General features: G+C 46.7%; 1 protein-coding gene across 1 annotated transcript in view; it reads right to left on the bottom strand.

The window, feature by feature from the left end:
* Positions 1–17705, bottom strand: part of Pigk (phosphatidylinositol glycan anchor biosynthesis class K) — a 74420-nt gene that overhangs the window by 40094 nt on the left and 16621 nt on the right. The window contains exons 4-9 of the mRNA XM_005083631.4: positions 13501–13636; positions 11979–12090; positions 9929–10025; positions 7721–7838; positions 7456–7566; positions 4201–4373 (exon numbers count right to left, since the gene is read on the bottom strand). Of these exons, the coding sequence (XP_005083688.1) occupies positions 4201–4373; positions 7456–7566; positions 7721–7838; positions 9929–10025; positions 11979–12090; positions 13501–13636 (747 nt within the window). The remainder of the gene's footprint in view (positions 1–4200; positions 4374–7455; positions 7567–7720; positions 7839–9928; positions 10026–11978; positions 12091–13500; positions 13637–17705) is intronic.

Raw genomic sequence — 17705 nt, forward strand, 5'->3', positions numbered from 1 at the left:
AAGTACACCGTCACTGGAAGACACTTCTGACTTAATCCCTGTAAGTACACCGTCACTGGAATGCACTTCTGTCTTAATCCCTGTAAACACACCTTCACTGGAAGGCACTTCTGTCTTAATCCCTGTAAACACAGTAACTGCAATGCACTTCTGACTTAATCCCTGTAAGTACACCGTCACTGGAAGGCATGTAGTGAACTGTGTGTGTTAGTCACTGTTACAAACTGTGGAATCAAGCTGTCCGTATCCAGTCAAAAGAGAAATCTGCTGGAGTTTCTGAGGGGGTTTGATTCAGCAACACCAGAGTCAATATGAACCCCAAACAAAGGATCATCAGAAAAATGAACTGCACAGCCAACACCTAGAAAATAGCTATCCAAACAACTGCTGGGATATATTCACAGACTGTGAAACCCAATGTTGCTATCCATACTCCCCAAATTAACAGTCAGACCAATCTCAATCAAAATCCTAAGGAGCTTTCTTTAAGAAACTAGCAAGCTGACTCACAAGTAAGATGAATTCCAACCACTACTCACGCCATGCTCACAAACTGACTGAAAACAGGCCAGAGATTCAATCATAAAATGTGAAACTATGAACTTCAAGACGTCTCTGTGACTTTAGGTTAGGGGAAGAATGATTCCCAGAAGCCTCGAAGCATAGAGAAAGTTGATAAACCAACCAACAGTGAGCCAAAACGAAAGATGAACCATGGACTGGAAAAACACTGTGTGATTCGTGTATCCAGAGCACACAGCCAACTGTCATCACTTACTGCAGAAACGCCTTCAAAAGAAACCTAACGAGAGTCGTGGAAGACCAGTAAGTACAATTAGGCTCAGCATCTGTGGCCACCAAATATGCAAACTGAAACCACCACGAGCTATCACTACCCAGAAATGTCGAAAGGAAGCACTAAGGCCAAGAGAGAGTGTGCAGGGATCATCTGTGAGACGACAAAGTCAGAATGATCTTGAGAAACAGCCGAGGAGTTCCTTATCATGTTACACCTACAGTTGCCCAGGGCAGCAATCCCACAGCCAGATATTTACTCAGATTACAAAAAATTATGCCGTTTATATGCAAACGCTTATAGCAGTTTTTCTAAGCGATTTTCACAATCTGGGATGGGGAGGATGTCCTTTGGTTAGCAAATGGACGGTTTGTAGGACAGCCATCAGAAGGCACTGCTGACGAACGATACAAACATATCACACTCGGGCCAGAGGCCAGAACCAACAAGGCCATGATGCAGGGCTCCATGCACGCGCTGGTCCATTAAAGGTGAACATGGGCCTAGTGTGTCTGAGGGAACAGTCATAGCATACTTAGCATGGCAGGCTGAAATGGTTCTTCAACTGTATATAGTTGTCAAAACTCTGAAATACACATTAAAAGGCATTCTATTTAAGTAAATTATCCTTTGTTTAATAATACGTATATTCTTTGAGGGTTCCATACACTTATACAATGTATCTTTTTAATGAAAAACTCTAGCCATGAACAACATACATGAATTTCACAAATGAAGTATTGGCACAAAGGACAAAATGCAGAATGGGAAGGAAATAAACTAAGTCAGAGAGCAACCTGCACGTTCTGCTCCCTGAAGCTCCATGACGTTACCTCACCACGCCTACGTCACAGGAGACACAGAAATGCTGCTGCTGACAGCCTCACCACGCCTACGTCACAGGAGACACAGAAATGCTGCTGCTGACAGCCTCACCACGCCTACGTCACAGGAGACACAGAAATGCTGCTGCTGACAGCCTCACCACGCCTACGTCACAGGAGACACAGAAATGCTGCTGCTAACAGCCTCACCACACCTACGTCACAGGAGACACAGAAATGCTGTTTCTGACAGCCTCACCACGCCTACGTCACAGGAGACACAGAAATGCTGTTTCTGACAGCCTCACCACGCCTATGTCACAGGAGACACAGAAATGCTGCTGCTGACAGCCATCCCAGTCCCAGTTAGTTTTACATACTAATGACTTCATTCGATATGATTAAGGGTGCATGCTAAGACTACACAAAAAAACAATATAAAAGAAGCCAATCTGAACCAATACAGTGCATTGTTTCCATTATCTGCAGGTGTTTGAAAGACATAACTAGCATTTTTAGTAACTCTGCATTAATAATGCTGATCTAAAATTTGAAAAAGTAAATATACAGTGTAACCCCAAAATGTCTCTCAAAATGTTTTGTGCACGTGTGTGTATGATAGCTACTTTCTGGTGGACACACTTTTCTCTACACAGACTGTCATTCATGTCTGCATGTGAACAGCTCCTGCACACAAAGAGATAATATCTGTTCATACATGTCAAAGTTCTTGGAGAAAAACAGAAAGGGAATTCTCATGTCAGCTGCATGAAGGAACCAGCGCTGTTTTGAGAAGGGTTGCACCACACTGCACAGGACAGCTAATTCTTGGGTGCGGTCTTCCTGCCTGAACCTTCCACACAGATGGGAGGACGGGACTCCGGTGCTGTTTATAGCAGTCACTGTAAGGTCACCAGGTAAATAGCAACACCCTCAACACAATGCACTTGCAACCACTAGAGGGCGCGCTAAGCCAACGGACTTTGGAGCACAGCTGTAAAACTTGGTTTTATCCTTAAATATACACTGAGACAATTGCTTTCAAACAAATACACAGAAAAAGGGAAAAGGAAAAAAATCCATTCCTCCAGGATATTTAACAGAACTTAGTACAATCCAACTGCCATGCTAATCCTCTTCAGCTCCCAGTCACAACACATGCAGTTGAGCGTTGGGAGAACAAGTGTGAAGTCCCTTGTGTGCAACAGAGACCACATCAGTGTTCACTCAGGTGGCTGAAAGGGACTAAACAGCCCTTCACGGGCTTAAAGTCGAGGGAAATTTTAAAACCAATCTGGCAAAAGGCATATGCAAATATATTAAATTATTTCAGTTCATTAAAGTTTTAAAGTGTAGTTTAGCATTTTTTACAAAGGCAATTTTAAAAGCACTATTTAAAAAATTAATAAAATTGTTGTTTCTGTTGCTCTTATCTGCTGCCTTCACAGATTTATAAGTCAACAGCCACAAGGAATAGAAAAGTAAAAACTTAAGGCTTTCAAGCCTAGGTCAAGAAATGAGACCCTGCCTAAGTCCTCACAGGAAGTCTCTTCTGGCATTTTAACTTATTTCTACTCCCTTCAGAGCTGCAACTACAAACCCTTGAAATAGTGCGTGCTGCCGCTGGTGATCCGGGAAGGCCATGGGCTGTGAGCTGTCCAAGTATCAGGCAGCATGAGACAGCGGAGTTACAGACCAGAAAAAGCCCCCACAAAAGTTTCCCTTAACTGAGCCATTATTTAATTACAGTGAGGCATTTTGCCTTTCAAAATTACAGGGAAAAAATTAAGCATTATAATATTTCAAAAGCCCAACTTGGACCAATTTCCCTCAGTCTGTCTCACACAAATACAGACACCAGGCCCCACCCTTCTTAACTGATTACCAAGAGACCCAACAGGAAATATGGCTGACAGACTGTTAGCACCTCAGGCCTTCTTAGCACATCTCATCGTGCAATACGGCCAACACTGTATTTGGAAACCATCACACTCCAGTTACACCACAGTTTCCCAGCCATGCTTGAAGCCTCTTTCCATAACCTGAGAAGCATTCCGCTTGTGAAGGGTGACGGCCAGGAGAAACTTAGAACTCCTTACACACATTCACCAGCCACGAGCCTAGGACTCCTGTCCACATAACAGCTATGGCAGATACCTGCTCTCCAGGCCTGGAGGATCCTGCTGCAGACGGATCTCAGAACTCCTTACAAACATTCACCAGCCACGAGCCTAGGACTCCTGCCCACGTAACAGCTATGGCAGATACCTGCTCTCCACGAGCCTAGGACTCCTGTCCACGTAACAGCTATGGCAGATACCTGCTCTCCACGAGCCTAGGACTCCTGTCCACGTAACAGCTATGGCAGATACCTGCGCTCCACAAGCCTAGGACTCCTGTCCACGTAACAGCTATGGCAGATACCTGCGCTCCACGAGCCTAGGACTCCTGCCCACGTAACAGCTATGGCAGATACCTGCGCTCCACGAGCCTAGGACTCCTGTCCACGTAACAGCTATGGCAGATACCTGCGCTCCACGAGCCTAGGACTCCTGCCCACGTAACAGCTATGGCAGATACCTGCGCTCCACGCCTGGAGGATCCTGCTGCAGACGGATCGTCTCTGTCGTGATCTCCACTTTCCGCACACTCCCAAAGAAATCCGTTATCAGGACATGTTTAGGGTCTCGCTGAAAAAGGTCAGTCCGATGTCCAGGAGTAGACACACAGAGACTCTTGGGACAAACTTGAAACTGAAAATAGTAACGACAGCATGAGTAACAATGATACGCGCACACACAAACAGCTACAGTGTGTCCTAGAGACGAGGCGCCGGCTAAGACGGCACCTCATTCCTAGTGCGGCGTCCGCCATGAGGAAGCTGGCCTGCCCTAACGTGACAGCTGCCTAGAACGGGCCTCAGTAGTTCACTCTGTAAAGCAGACTGAAGGGGGCCCCAGCTGGACTCCATGGGCACCTACGGCACTCCTCTCACTACTGCTGTGAAACCATGTGCCACTTTCTAAACCAGTTAACTTAGTCTAACCATGGTGGGCACAAACCCAAGCTACCTCCCAGCATGCCAGTGTTCCAAGGATGCAGGTGGAAACCACGACTTCCCCACTCACAAATGTCACCGTCATTTCTGTGACCATCTGACCTGTGACATTCTACATTAGTGATTACCAAGGATAGACACACGCTCACTCACTGTGTAAAGCAAAAGGAGTGTGACCAGGGTTCACACAGTCACCATCTAAACAGTCACCAATGGCACGGTGTACTTTCAAGGGGGACCTGGTATTCTATAACTCCTACACTATCCAACACAGCCCTACGACCACAGACCCTCAGCAAACTTTACTCTGTATCTCTAGGCAATAGAAAACAAAACACATAGTATTATGACCTAGAGATATATCAAATCCCTATAGATCACTTTACAGATAGTTTTGTTTGCGTACATGTGTGGTATGTGCGTGCATGCGTGTTTGAGACAGGGTCTCTCTAAATAGTCCTGGCTGCCCTCGAACTCACTACATAAACCAAGCTGGCCTCAAACTCAGAGATTCACCTGCCTCTGTCTCCCTTGTCCTGGGATTAAAGGTGGGCACCACACCTGGCACTTAGGATTATTCTTATAGAAAGACATTAAATTTTTCAAATGGAAGCAAGAAACCAAGGTAAGGTATTAATAAGGAGCGTGGACAGATAGACAACAGATGATTGATAGAGTGCATCTATACATGTGTGCAATCAATTAAAAGTCTCATTTCTCATAATTTCAATGGGAAAAGCATTTTTTATATTTATTACACATCAAAGAACAATACACATTTGAACTTTTGAGATATCAGGCCATGCATTCCAAAAACTGAGAATAAGGTCTTAAAATTGAGCACTGTAAACCAGGTGATGCGTTTATTCTCAGAGCAAATGTGTGTCGAATCCCGTGTGAGACAGGCGGCACAGGAGGCGCTGTGCTCAGGTCTGTGGCAGCAGAAGCTGAGGGAAAGCATGTTTGCATAAGGAAGAGAAACAAGGCGGTGCCTTCTGCCTACTTCAAATCTGAAATCTGGACATGGCTGTGTGGTGCAATGGATAGTGCTCTGGACTTCTAGTGAAAACCTGAAACCGGGCTGTCAGGGACACCACAGGAAAACCCACAGAAACAGCTAGCCTGGTACATGGGAGCTCAGTCTGAACAATAGCCAGGGAACCTGAATACGACTGGCCCAGGGCCCCGTACACGAGACAGTTGGTCTGTATGTGGGACTCCCAGCAGTGGGAGCAGGGGCTGCCCCTGGCGCTCTGCCGGGCTCTAGGGAACCTGTCCCTCATGCTGGACTGCCCCGCCCAGCCTGAAATCAGAGGGAGGGGCTTGTCTTTACAGCAGCCTGACAGGCCATGACAGGCCATGCTTGGTTGATGCCACGGGAGGCCCGGCCCTTTCTGAGGGAACACAGAGGAGGGGTAGAGTGGGGAGGGCAGAGAGGAGTGGGAGAGAACCGGAAGGGGAGACTGTGGTCGGGATGTAAAATTACTTAAGTTTGAGAAGTGAAATCGGCATTATAAAAAGTCTGTATTAATACTGGAGTCCCTATCAGGATTTAGCAAGCATCAAAATGTGTAATCTTCTAGCTGGTGTTAGGGAGTACTCCTGCCACACGGGGCCGGGGCCGCCAGCAGCAGCTCTGGGAATGTGGCAGGTCTCCTTCAGTACTGAACGCTCACTCCAAAGGACTCTGGTGGTAAGGACAGCATCTGCTCGGTCACCCTGCATTCCTAAGCTCAGGGAGGGCAGGAAGGAGCAGTGTCTCCCGAGGCGCTGTGCACTGCCAGCGACCAAGCTATCAAACACTGACCATCCTGAGCAGGTGTCGCAGTGCAAGCGGGACCCTGGCACTGGGAGGGAGGGAGGAAGGGAGGGAGGGACACGGTGAAAGCAGGTGGAGAGTGACGTCATCACATAAGCACCTCTGGGGCTTCTCACTCTGCCAACTCAACGGCAACTCCCAGCTGCTGTGACTGAAATGGCACAATCAGCACGGGAAAGAAAGGATTTAATCAGATTCAAGTTATCCTAAGAGACTGAGGAATTACAGGCTACAAAAACCATGTGCACTGAGGGCTCTCTCCTCCAAGAGTTTTTCCTTAAATGACAAAGACTTCACTCAATGCCTGAAATCAACAAAAGACGGGCCGTGGCGAATGCTACAGAAGAGGAGCCAAGTTCTATGGAAGCTCTGAGAAGGTAAAATAGGTTCCAAGAAGCACTCAGGTGGCTTTCCTGGAAGAGCAGGGCCTGACGTAACTCGCTGAGAAGGGCAGCGCTTCCAAAGGGGAGAAGAGAGCTTTTAAAACATGCAAATGAAAGGAAGTGGCCTAGGACCTCACAGGAAGAGGGGACTGGGTTAAAGCTTGTGGCCCTGTGCCAAGGGACATCCTGGGAGACAACAAGATGGCCTAGCAGTTAAGGACACATGCCACCAAGCCTGGTGACTTGAGTTCCATGCCCAGGACCCACATGGCAAAAGAACATAATCTCCTGACTCCCTCAGGCTGTTCTCTGGCCTCTGCACACGCACGTATGCACACGTATGTACACACACGCACATATGCGCACCCACACAAACAGATAGGAAGCATGATTTTGAAGTTTTTTTTCAAAGAAGATAATAATTTTAAAAACAGAAAAGGTGAATTCAAAGCACCTAAAGAGGCCACACCATGACGTAAAGACCGCACCCACCAGAGTCCAGGAAGAACAGAGCTCGTGAGCCACACTAAAGCCAGCACAGCACAATGGTGAAATCGGATCAATGGGATACTTACAAGGTCATTCATGTTAGTTTGGCTAGCTGGATTAATCTCTTCCAAAAACTCCAAGACGTAAAATGTGTATCTATCCATAAGATGTACTCCAATCGCAGGGTCTGGCTGATGCTGTAAGTGGGGGAGACACTTGTCAAACGGGATCATCTTAACAACTTGTTTAAAATATCAAAACCCCCTGCTTATCAAGTCCAAGAATAGCACAGACATTCTTAAAACATATGACGGAGCCTGAGACACAGCAAAGGGTTAGTTTAGCACTTACCGACAGCGAGTCCTCCCCCACTTGGCTGCTAGCCAGGGCCATGATGTTAGGGGAGTAAAACCTCTCGTACATGGATGCGCCTTGGCAGGTGTCGATAATAAACAGCAGCTCGTTGTAGCTGGGGAGTGACAGGACCGACATGAGTCTCCACGGCCTCAGTGACGCGACCCCGAGTCGTCCCTCGCTAAAGGAGAACCCCACTCAGGGAAACACCCCAAAGGGGACAGTGGTTATGTCCCAAGGCAGTGTCTCCGTGTGTTTGCCCTCTGTTCTCCGCCTCATGATTCGGAACTCACACAAGTATTCCAGAACCTCTTGACACAAAGGTTTCCTTGGAAACTTAACACATACACACAGCTGTGACCCTCTAGATGAGCACGTATGTGTGTATGCGTTCTACTGATGCTCATATTTCACACGTGTGCTTGTATGGCTCAGTCACCGCACTCAAACACCGGCAGTACACCCGGAGGGGAAACAAGCTCACGATAGGAGTGAGGCGAACACTTCAGACACACAGAGTCGAGCATGGCGACTATGCTACTGCTGTCATCCCTGGGAGACAGTTCCACTCCATCAGAGGAGAGGTACATCCACGGTGAAAGCCCTGGCCGTCACCCTCACAGTCAGTCCACCCCAGAGAGCTGTTTCTGTCAGCTCAGCCACAATCCCAAGGGCCCTATAGTCTCTCAACCCTCACAGGCTCATGGCCCTGGCTTCCTGTCTCCGATTCCTCATCCTCCAAGGTGTGAACAAGCCAACCACCAGCCTGCCACTAACAACAGAGTGGCCCCACACGCTGTGCCCTCCGTAAGAAGGGCTGTTCTTTCAGAACTGTGGCCCAGAGGACGCCTCCTCCCTAAAGTGCTTCCAAGAGCTGCGTCCTAGCAACAAGAAAACTGCCACTGAGGCGGAGTCACTGTTGCACTACACATAACGTGTAAAAGTGTGGACGGGTTTGGAGCTGTGGCCTGGAAAAGTCCCAGAGTGCTCTTGGTGGGCCATCTGGCAGGGATCAGAAGGTCAGCACGCCGACGGAAGCATCGACAAGAAAGTCTGTGCGCATCAGGTCTCAGAGGAGAGCACCAGGAACTGAGTTAGAGACATCCATTTGTATTCTGGCAAAGAATCTGGTACATTCTGCACGTGATCTGGACCTCTGAGTGAGGTTGAATCAAATACAAGAAGCTAATTTACTGGCACACGTCTATAACTTCAGCAGGAAGGTCATGAGTTTAAGGGCAGCCTAGGTTACACAGTGAGACTCCGCTTCAAACACACACGGAACACACACACGGGGGGGGAGCAGACACTTTAGCTGTACAATGTAAGATGTGGTCTCAACAGTCGACCCAAGGCCAGTGGCAGTGCTCCATGGGAAAGGCTCATGACCAAGACACACAGCCTGCGTTCATGCCCCACAACCCACACAGGACAGAACCAACTCACACACACACACACACACACACTGAGTTCAGTCCCCACAACCCACACAGGAGGACAGAACCAACTCACACACACACCACACACACACACACATGCACGCACTGCGTTCAGTCCCCACAACCCACATAGGACAGAACCACACAACCAACTCACACACACACCACACACACACACACATGCACGCACTACGTTCAGTCCCCACAACCCACATAGGAGGACAGAACCACACAACCAACTCACACACACACCACACACACACACACATGCACGCACTGCGTTCAGTCCCCACAACCCACATAGGAGGACAGAACCACACAACCAACTCACACACACACACACACACACACACACACACACGTATGCACACACACCTATGCACACACACACACGCACACACACTGCGTTCAGTCCCCACATAGGACAGAACCAATTCACACACACACACACACACACACACACACACACACACACACACTAAATAATAACTGAATATTTCTTTCACAAAGTTCCATCCAATGAAATAGCAAATACAAATTTCACAGTAGAAGAAATGATTGGGGCAAGTAAAAATCACGTAAAATAATTATACATGTCCCACAGGATAATTTGATATTAGTGCATTCTGGAAAAGGAAGTCATCCATCTGGGGCTGGGTGTGCAGCCCAGACTAGAGCACTTGCCCAGTGTGCACAGCCCCGGTCAACCTCACGCTGCAGACGTGATAGGAGACGTTTACAGGGAGAAGAGTTGCTTGCCAGTTACCGTCTTTTCTGCCACATCTGTTCAAAAGCATCCGCAAGCTCTATGTTGGTGATTTCTTCAGAATCCTGGAATTTCAAGAAACCATTTCCCCCATGACCTTGTAGAAAGTAAAAAAGACAACAGTGACATATTTCCTACTACATACAGAAATACATTCAGTAATAAACACACCCAGATATACACACATCATTTGCTGCAATGTTTTAGTACTACTTTTTTTAGTACATATTTTCCTAAAATATGGACTGGATAATTTTCCCTATCAATTAAAAAAAAAAGGAGACCATTTAAGAACAGTACGTATAAGTCTTAAAAAGTTTTTCTATTATTCAATTAAATAAATCCACTGGCTCCCTCCCTACCAGTATGTCTGAAATTTATCTTACTCATGAAAGTGTTTCACATTTTGGTGAGAAAGAAGCTAAAAACACTGCCTAGCCCCTGGTGAGCTGTTCATTCTATGTGTGCTCTATGCTGTTATTTCTAGGAAGTATGGTCCTCAACTAAAAACTGATGTTTTTATCCCCGACCACTCAACACAGTCCATTAGGGCTGGCCAGGGGGTGGGGACAGGAAAGAGTGAGGCTGTCTGGGCTCAGACCCTCGCTGCGCCACTTATAGACCACGCTATTTTAGGTAAATAACTTAGTCTCTGCCTCCTTTCCCTGACACGCAGAGAGAGCGTCAGCTCAGCTCCTGGTGCAGACTGTTAACAGCACCGTCCTCTGGGCAATGAAGGAAGGAAAGGTCTATTTATTTCAGCCCCGTGATGTATGAGCGGTTGCTGACTGAACCTTTGTGGGTAAAGGTGTATTTCTCCTTCCCACAAGACACCCCTGCGGCAGAGTACACAAGTCAGTGGAAACTCACTAGACTTCGGCTCCCACTTAACCCCAAGCCAAGTGCTGCGTACACTGTAAGACCCGCACAGCCACACACAGTGTCTCTGGACAGCAGCACCGAAATCACCAGGCTGCTGACGGAGGAAATGTGCTGACAGAGGCAGTGACTTAAGACAGCTCGTGGTGTAGGGAGAGCTGCAAATACATCATCTCTCGTCATTTTATTATCGCTAGTCCACTGTTACAGGCTTCAGCAACCTTTCCCTGTAAGGCACTGGACAGAAATGTCTAAGTCATGAGCTTGCTCATCTCTGTGGAAAGCGGGGTAGCAGATACCAGCAAAGATGGAGACGAGGGTCTCCTGAAAAGCCATGCTCCCCAAGCCAGCAGCAGGGGAGTCAGTGACAGACTCCACATTAAAACTACTGGGATTTCCTCCTCAGACATAGGGCAAGACATCCAGAAAAGAAATGCAGACTATGTAAACTGTGCTGCCTAGTTCATTCACTGAAGCTGGCCCACAAACTATAACGCTGGGGAAACACGCTCACCACAGTTTCATGAACCCCACCACTACCAAAACAAAGGATGTCAGGCTAAGTCTGAGCCTCAGCAGTAAAACTGGGGACTGTTAACTGTTCAGCAGAGAGGGGACAGGTTTGCGATTTCCGTTAAGTACTTGAGTAGGAAGGCACCAGGAGACTAGACCTGGAAGTGGGGTGCGATGGCAGGAGACTCAGGAAAAGGAACAGAGCGGGAGATCTTTGTGCAGAACGAGGCTCCCACACAAAGGAGACTGATGGGTGCTGTCCTCATTCAAGTGAGGGACCAGCAGGGCTGCTGCTGGCGGATGCCTGTTTCCACACAGTCAGACATTCTGGGCCTAGAACCCCGGTGTAAACATGAGATTAACTTATGATTCCTTTGCATGGAATCTGAAGGCAACTCCGTCCCTGTGCCTGCATTTTGACTCCCACCTGTCACATGACGTCACATGAGAATGTTTCCACTTGTGACGTTTGCACAGACAACCTGTCGACAATTTCAGATTGAAGATTCCCCAACCTGCTTAAACATCGCTGGTCATGAGAATAAACCACCGCACGCCACGCTACTTTAACTACAGCTAAACGTTAGCATCTGTGCATGGGTTCTGCTTCAGCATGTTTTAACATAATGTACCATGGCGTCTTTAGGTTCTGAAGTACCTGTCATATAAATGAGAATATTGCTTCTATCATCGGAAAGAAGACGCTTGGAGCGAGGAGTACTAGGCGGCACCCTCCCGGTTAGTACCCGCAAAAAGTTCTCCACGGTTACCTGAAAAATACAAATATTTTCTTCAAAAAAAAAGAGAGAAATCTGATGAAATTGAACCTGAAGAAATTCAAAACATTCCTCCTACCCATGCATTACTCAGCATAAATTGAAAATAAAACAGAAAACAAATTATGGTGCAATTTGTTTCAGAATTCTAAAGCTAAGCATGTACCGCCATGTGACTCTGCTCCTCAGAGTAAAGGACGGCCTGGTGTGGGCGTGTGAGCCTATGACCCGGTATGGGGAGAGCACACTGGTGTGGGCGTGTGAGCCTATGGCCCGGTATGGGGAGAGCATACTGGTGTGGGCGTGTGAGCCTATGGCCCGACATGGGGGGGGGGGGCACGGAGGCCAGAGAAGCAGAGCTTCAAGGCCAACGTGGCTACACAGGAAGGCGTGGCTACGCAGGAAGGCGTGGCTACGCAGGAAGGCGTGGCTACGCAGGAAGGCGTGGCCTAAAGAAACGGACTAAAAACTAACAGGGAAAAGCTACATTTGAGCAAAACAATTTAATTACCAATTCAGAATTTTAAATATTATATGTTAAAAATTTACCCCAAATTTACTGCCTTATTTATAGAGGTAATTCTTTTGGAGGACACGAAATACAAACATTTGTGAATAGCTAGGCAATCATGTGGCTAAAATGCCATCACTCAGTCAATTACAGTCATATAAGAGGACAGCACCATGACTACCACCACCTGTCAAATTATGCATATTTAATTCTGGACTATCTAGGATGACGTCAAATTCCAGTCTTGAACTATTAAAAACTAAGTTTCTAAGAAATAAAATTCAGTATAATGCCATTCTTAGCTTACATATTACTTTTTTTGTTTTGTTTTGTTTTTTAAGACAGGTTCTTCTGTGTTGCTTTGTAGACTAGGCTGACCTCGAACTCGGAGATTCGCCTGTCTCTGCCTCGCAAGTGCTAGGATTAAAAGTGTGTGCCATCATTGGCCGGCTGCATGCTACTTTTAACTGGGTAAGTGTAAAATAGTGGACGCTCACTTGAGGTGGTTTCATGTCAAACAGGTGTGCCTGACCTTTACCCTGCAGCACAACCCTGTCACCTGCAAAGTTGGGGACTATGCAATCGAGTTTTTAAAAAAAAATCATAAAAGCAAAACGTTTCAGAATGCTTCAGTAAGTCTGCAATCCTGGGTCGGGTTAAGTTAGTAACTATGTTGGGGTGCAGGCCATAGATCGCACAAAGTCCACCAGCAGGCAATAGAAGGAGTCATTGGGTTTTTCCACAATCCATATACCTAATGAAAACAGGCATTGTCAGACAGTGTGTCACTACTTCTGACTGTGAACTCCAAAGGCAGATTAAATCCCACGAAAGCCCAATGGCTCTAAGGCTGGAGGCTAACGTGACGGTCACCATGGCCACCGCACACGCACCTCGTAGCTTCTGTAGTCCACTTCCACATCATCTCCGTACACGTTGAGCTCCATGTTCTTGTGGCTGAACACCGTGGCTGGCTTGGGGTTTCGGGCGTTGCACGCCATGTCATCAGCAAGCATCAGGACGATGTGACTGGGAAAAGAAGCCCAAACTACATAAGGCCCAAAGGTCGACCAGTGCGCTCATGTATAACCACAGCGATCCTGCCCAGCCTCCCCCGGCTGAAAACGACTGACTCTTCCCCAGCAGTTAGAAACCCTTAACTAACTGCCGTTGCAGTATACAATAGCGTTTAAGCTTAAAGCGGAGGGCAGGAACTGACTGTGAACCTGCCCACACAACTTGGGGTCAGCACTTTCCATGTAACAAAGGGAAGCTCAGAGCTACAGCAGACAAACATTTAACTTTCGGGATATCTGAGGTCCTCAAGACTGTAGGAGTCCACACTAATGTATGATCTTCCCAGGAGCTTAACTTTCTGCCATGTAAGCATGAAATCTGTTACCCAGGAGCCTGTGCACGCAGTGTGGCCAGGCACTGAGCCCACTCAAACCACTCCAGACCCGTTCACAGCCCTCCAGACCCTCTCCCCACCAGATGCTGGGATGGACCTCTGAGTCTCTCCTCCCGGAGTCCTGAGAACTCTGACCCTGTCGCACTTTCTGTGGACTCTCCGGAGTGACCTATCATCAATCATCAGGACTTTCCCACTGAAAAACTTCTGAAGTGGAGGCTGTGGCAAACGTCTGCTGGACTCAGCCCCACCCCTCACGTTCACAGCGCTCCATCTTCACTGGCCCTCCCGCTCTTTCCACACACACACACCCCCGGTCAGACCTCAAACCATCTGGTCCTGGATATGGCACTCCGTCTCATGGCGTGTCAGTGCCTCCAGGACACCAGTGCATCAGATGTCACACCCTGTCACCACTCCATGAGAACACAAGCCATCAGAGGACAGACTCGTACCTGTGGTTGCCGCCACATTCAGGCCTGGAATACGCAGCCAGTACTCAGTAATTTAAATGAGTCGAGCATTTTCATTTTTGAAAAACTGAAGAGGAAATTGGTCCCACCATTGAGACTGGGGACCATGAGTCAGGAGAAGTCTCTGTTCTACATACACTGCCAGCACAGGAGAAACTAACATGGTGGTATACATAATTAGTTTAGCAGGAGACGACAAGAAGAAAATGTTCTGCCGCATGTGTCCCACATACATTAAAGTTCAAAACTGAAGCACTGTGTTTTCTTGAAAACTGGCTGGGTTTCTACTCTGGAAGCAGTCCAATCCCACGTGCAACACAGACCTTCAGCGGTCGCTCCTCTAAAGTGACAGGCATTGTCTCTTTATAACTTAGGAAGGCCATTAGTTTATATTAAGTTATTAATAAATCATGATTTGTTAAACAAGACATAACTGACACATACATGTATGAAAGTGATTCTTCCTTTAGGCCATGGTTTATTAAGAGTTAATGTCTATGAAATGAAATGATTAGCATATTAACAGCAGCACATGGAATCCATGATTTTCTCAGAGATGACTTTGAGCCTCCATGTAAGTACTATACCCTTGATTAAATATAATCAATACGTCATAAAATAATTTCACCAGTAATAATGTAGATAAATGAATAACAAGTTGAAAACAATGGATTACAAAGGCTTAGAGTTATAACTTCACATTCTAATTTACTGTTTCTTAGAGCTTAGAAAGCATTCAAAACTTTTTCTGGTGAAATAAAAATCCTTCTTTAGTCCAGGCATTTAATCTTTTGTATAACAGCACTTAACCACATACACATATAGACTATCAAACAACAAACACACACATACACGCATACACATAAATATACACACAAACAGACAGACAGAAGACCATGTAACACTTAACTGCACACACACAGACTACATAACACTTAACCACACACACACACACACACACACACACACACACACACAATCTTACAACACTTAACCACACACACACAGACTACTTGGGCTTACGATTCCCATAGCATGACAGGCTAAAGATGGAAACTGGGAATTACGTTCTAAGGAACAGAGCACACTAACAAGGCTGTAAAAACATCAACTCCTTCTGGAGGATGAGGACACTACTTTGCTAAAACAAAGTGACTGCTGATCTGTACAACACTGGTATTTCAGGTCTGGCTCCACAACCGATTTTTTCTTTATTTTGACAACTACTCTACAAACATAATTTGATGGTATAGCAATGTCTCTCCACATAAATATACTGGGAAATGTGTAATTGATAATCCTCAGCGCCTGCCGTTCAGGACAGTCAAGGTGGGTATTTAGGCAAGTTTTACTCATCCACTCATCCGCATCCCTAAGTGACAGCTACGGCCTCACAGTTGACATGTTGACTCCTTACAGTGTCTTTCTCTCCTTGGGGCCAGATTAGCATCACAGCAGGGATTTAAGCCTGCATTTACTGGATCAATAAGATCAACTAGTACAAGTCCAAGACACACAGAGTTGTTTAAACTGCAGGCCAGCTTCTACATGCAAAGCTCATCAAACAAACGCATTTACAGGAGAATGCGTCTCACAATTTGGGAGTTGCTGCTGCCACCATGTGACAACTCAACTCTCAAGCGTGACTCTGTTCAAGGCCAGCAGCCCCTCCTTCCCCAAGCAAAGCACATGTAATGCAAAGAAGTGTCAGCAACTTCAGGCTGTTTGCAGAAACAGCTGCTTTCCTCTTGTCATTAAGATCAGGGTGATGGGGACCCTCATACCATCTGCTTGCAGGCAGCAAGTGTGCTTACTGCTTTATGCAGCTGATACTCCATCAGCAAGACTTTTGTTTGCTCAGATGAAGAAGAAAAGACAAGGCAAACATCAGAGACTCTTTACCTGGCCATATTTGGTCTCAGCTAAGCTGATTCCGTGTTGAAGCTATGAAGACTTTTTAATGATCATGATCAATATGAAACTGAATTCTATTTTTTTTTTAAAGAAAAGATCCAACTTGACAAATATGTGTGGTGGGATGATGACCTAAATAAATGCTTTCCCCACTCTTTCATTGGCAAACTCGGGACCCAGGACATCCTGCGGGGGGATTGGCTATTCCTTAATGAAAGTGTTGTTCGGCCCAAATGGAACCAGTAATCAAAGGGTGTAAATGACATTTTTATTAATTTATTTAAATAAAAACTATCTATTCTACATACTAATCCCAGTTCCCTCTCCCTCCCACCCTCCCACTCTCCTCACCATCTCCCCATCCCACCCCCACATCCACTCCTCAGAGAGGGTGAGGCCTCTCATGGGGGATCATCAAAGTTTGTCACATCATTTGGAGCAAGACCTAGGTCCTCCTCCTATATCTAAGCTGAGAGAGTATCCCTCCATGGGAAATGGGCTCCAAAAACCCAGTTCATACATTAGAGATAAATCTGGTTCCACTGCCAGAAGCCCCGTGGACTGCTCAAGCCCCCAACTGACACCCACATTCAGGGGGCCTACAGTTTGGTCCTATGCAGGTTTCCCAGCTTTCAGTCTGGAGTCTGTGAGCTCCCACTGGCTCAGGTCAGTTGTTTCTGTGGATTTCCGCAAAATGGTCTTGAACCCCTTTGCTCATCACTCCTCCCTCTCTACAACTGGATTCCAGGAGTTCAGCTCAGTGTTTAGCTGTGGGTGTCTGCTTCTGCTTCCATCAGCTACTGGATGAAGGCTCTAGGATGGCATATAAGGTAGTCATCAGTCTCATTATAGGGGAAGGGCATTTAAGTCCGTCTCTCCACTATTGCTTAGATTCTTAGTCGGGGTCGTCCTTATGGATTCCTGGAGATTTCCCTAGTGCCAGGTTTCTCATTAAGCCCTCAATGGCTCCCTCTATAAGGCGTCTCTTTCCTTGTTCTCCTTCCCTGCTCCTCCCCCAGCTCCACCTTCCTGATCCCTGATTTCCCTCTCTCCTCTCCTTCTCTCCTCCTCTCTCTCCTACCTCTCTTCACCCCTCCCTATGTTCCCATAGATGGATGCTGGCATGTAGAAGACTACAGATAGATTCATATCTGTGGCCATGCCCAAAACTTAAGTCCAAATGAATCAAAGACCTCAACATAAATCCAGCCACACTGAACCTCTTAGAAGAGAAAGTGGGAGGTACCCTTGAACTCATTGGCACAGGAGACCACTTCCTGGACATAACACCAGTAGCACA

The sequence above is a fragment of the Mesocricetus auratus genome, unplaced genomic scaffold (genome assembly GCF_017639785.1).
Source record: "Mesocricetus auratus isolate SY011 unplaced genomic scaffold, BCM_Maur_2.0 Super-Scaffold_100009, whole genome shotgun sequence".
Taxonomy (NCBI): Eukaryota; Metazoa; Chordata; class Mammalia; order Rodentia; family Cricetidae; genus Mesocricetus; species Mesocricetus auratus.